Source organism: Penaeus monodon, chromosome 15 (assembly GCF_015228065.2).
Source record: "Penaeus monodon isolate SGIC_2016 chromosome 15, NSTDA_Pmon_1, whole genome shotgun sequence".
In the NCBI taxonomy this organism is placed as follows: domain Eukaryota; kingdom Metazoa; phylum Arthropoda; class Malacostraca; order Decapoda; family Penaeidae; genus Penaeus; species Penaeus monodon.
This window is the reverse complement of record NC_051400.1, coordinates 2,090,877-2,092,648: the sequence shown is the minus strand read 5'-3', so window position 1 is coordinate 2,092,648 and position 1,772 is coordinate 2,090,877. Positions and strand designations below refer to the sequence as shown.

Below are 1,772 nucleotides of genomic sequence, written 5' to 3'. Positions count from 1 at the left end.
TTTTTTACTTTTACTTTTACTTTTACATTTTGTAGTATGTATATACTACACTGATTTTCTAAGTAAAACCTCTTGTCATTCCTTAAGCCCATGACTATTATTAAAACTTGCAACTAACATGCTCACAGGTTCATGGCTTAGTAAGCATAATATAGTCTAGCTGTCTTCAATCTTATTATAGATATAACATCTATTTTTATCAGTTAAAAGACTTGACTGAGTAGACACAAGTAAAATGCAAGGGTGATTAGTTAACAGTTAAAAACATTATTGTCAAGTGGCTTTTAAGTGAGGAAGTTGCATTTCCATTTTTGCTATTTTTTTTTTTTTATTACCATTAATTATGGTAAGATTTAAAGCAAAAGATGTGACTCCACATGCATTTTATAGTATCTGGCACCATAGTGAAGAAGTGGCTTTATTTTAAATTCTTTTAACTTCAGTGTAATGAAGTTTGATTTATTTTTAGTTAAGGCAGAGAGTAATCACACCATTGGCGTAGAGTTTGGCTCGAAAATTGTCAATGTTGGAGGCAAGTCAGTCAAGCTGCAAATATGGGACACAGCCGGCCAAGAACGATTCAGGTGAGTTTTTGTGCTATTTTACTTTCATGGATTTTACTTGATTTATAGGTTTTGACATCTTTTAAATTGCTACTCAAGTGATTTTATATCCGCTATGTATTATATCCCTTATTCTGAGATGTTTTGTGGAACTGTTATACATGGAAAGCATACATAATGGTATATAAAGTTATACCAAGGGATAGTTACCACAAGAACTTATAAGACTAGATTATAATGACCTCTTTTTTCTTGCTGTAGGTCTGTCACTCGTTCCTATTACCGGGGCGCTGCGGGGGCCTTATTGGTGTACGATCTGACTTCTCGAGATAGCTACAATGCCCTTGGAAACTGGCTGGGAGATGCCCGCACACTGGCCTCTCCTAACATCATGATTCTGTGTGTAGGAAACAAGAAGGATTTGGAAGAAGAGCGACAAGTGACCTTCATGGAAGCATCAAGGTTTGCACAGGAGAATGGTAAGTTATATGCCTGAGATATTTATATGGAAATATCTCTATATGTGAATTTATACACTATTAACTATTGCATTAAATGCTGAAATATAAATGCATAGGCTACATATATCTAGGTCAGAAAAAAACATCTAATTTTATTCGATTGAATTGTTATGATTATTATGTTGAGTGATTTATAAACATTTGAAAATTTATCCAGCATCAGCATTAAATTGTATGTTTAAATAACCATTTTTTTCTAATAACCCAGAATTGATGTTCATGGAAGCCAGTGCTCTTACAGGAGAAAATGTAGAAGAAGCATTCCTGAAGTGTGCTAAGAGTATTTTAGCCAAGATTGAAACAGGTTAGTGAGCTGCTATTTTATCTGTAATCTTTGCTTTTAAGGGATGTACAGTATGCAAGTCTGTTATTCACCAGTATCCACCCAAAAATAAAGATTTCCTAAAAACACACACACAATTAAACATAATTGACCAAGTATAATATTAAGCAATATCATTTTCATTCAGTGTTGAAGTTTCATATATGTAAGTCATCATCTGCAGTTTCATCCCTCTTTGTTAAACAACAGAGTTGTGATTTCTCTGTAGAGCATGGGAAGGGGATAAATCGTTTCATATCAGTAATTCTTAATTGTAGACTCCAGGCATGCCTCAGACTATTATTAAACCTCATATTAATGGGAATATGTAATGTTCACTACATATTCCCATAATACATAGTATTG

At 33.5% G+C, this 1,772-nt stretch overlaps 1 protein-coding gene across 1 annotated transcript in view; it reads left to right on the top strand.

The window, feature by feature from the left end:
- Positions 1 to 1,772, top strand: part of LOC119581631 (ras-related protein Rab-4B-like) — a gene marked incomplete in the record, with an annotated part of 11,626 nt that overhangs the window by 7,682 nt on the left and 2,172 nt on the right. The window contains 3 exon segments of the mRNA XM_037929753.1: positions 470 to 584; positions 825 to 1,042; positions 1,293 to 1,388. Of these exon segments, the coding sequence (XP_037785681.1) occupies positions 470 to 584; positions 825 to 1,042; positions 1,293 to 1,388 (429 nt within the window).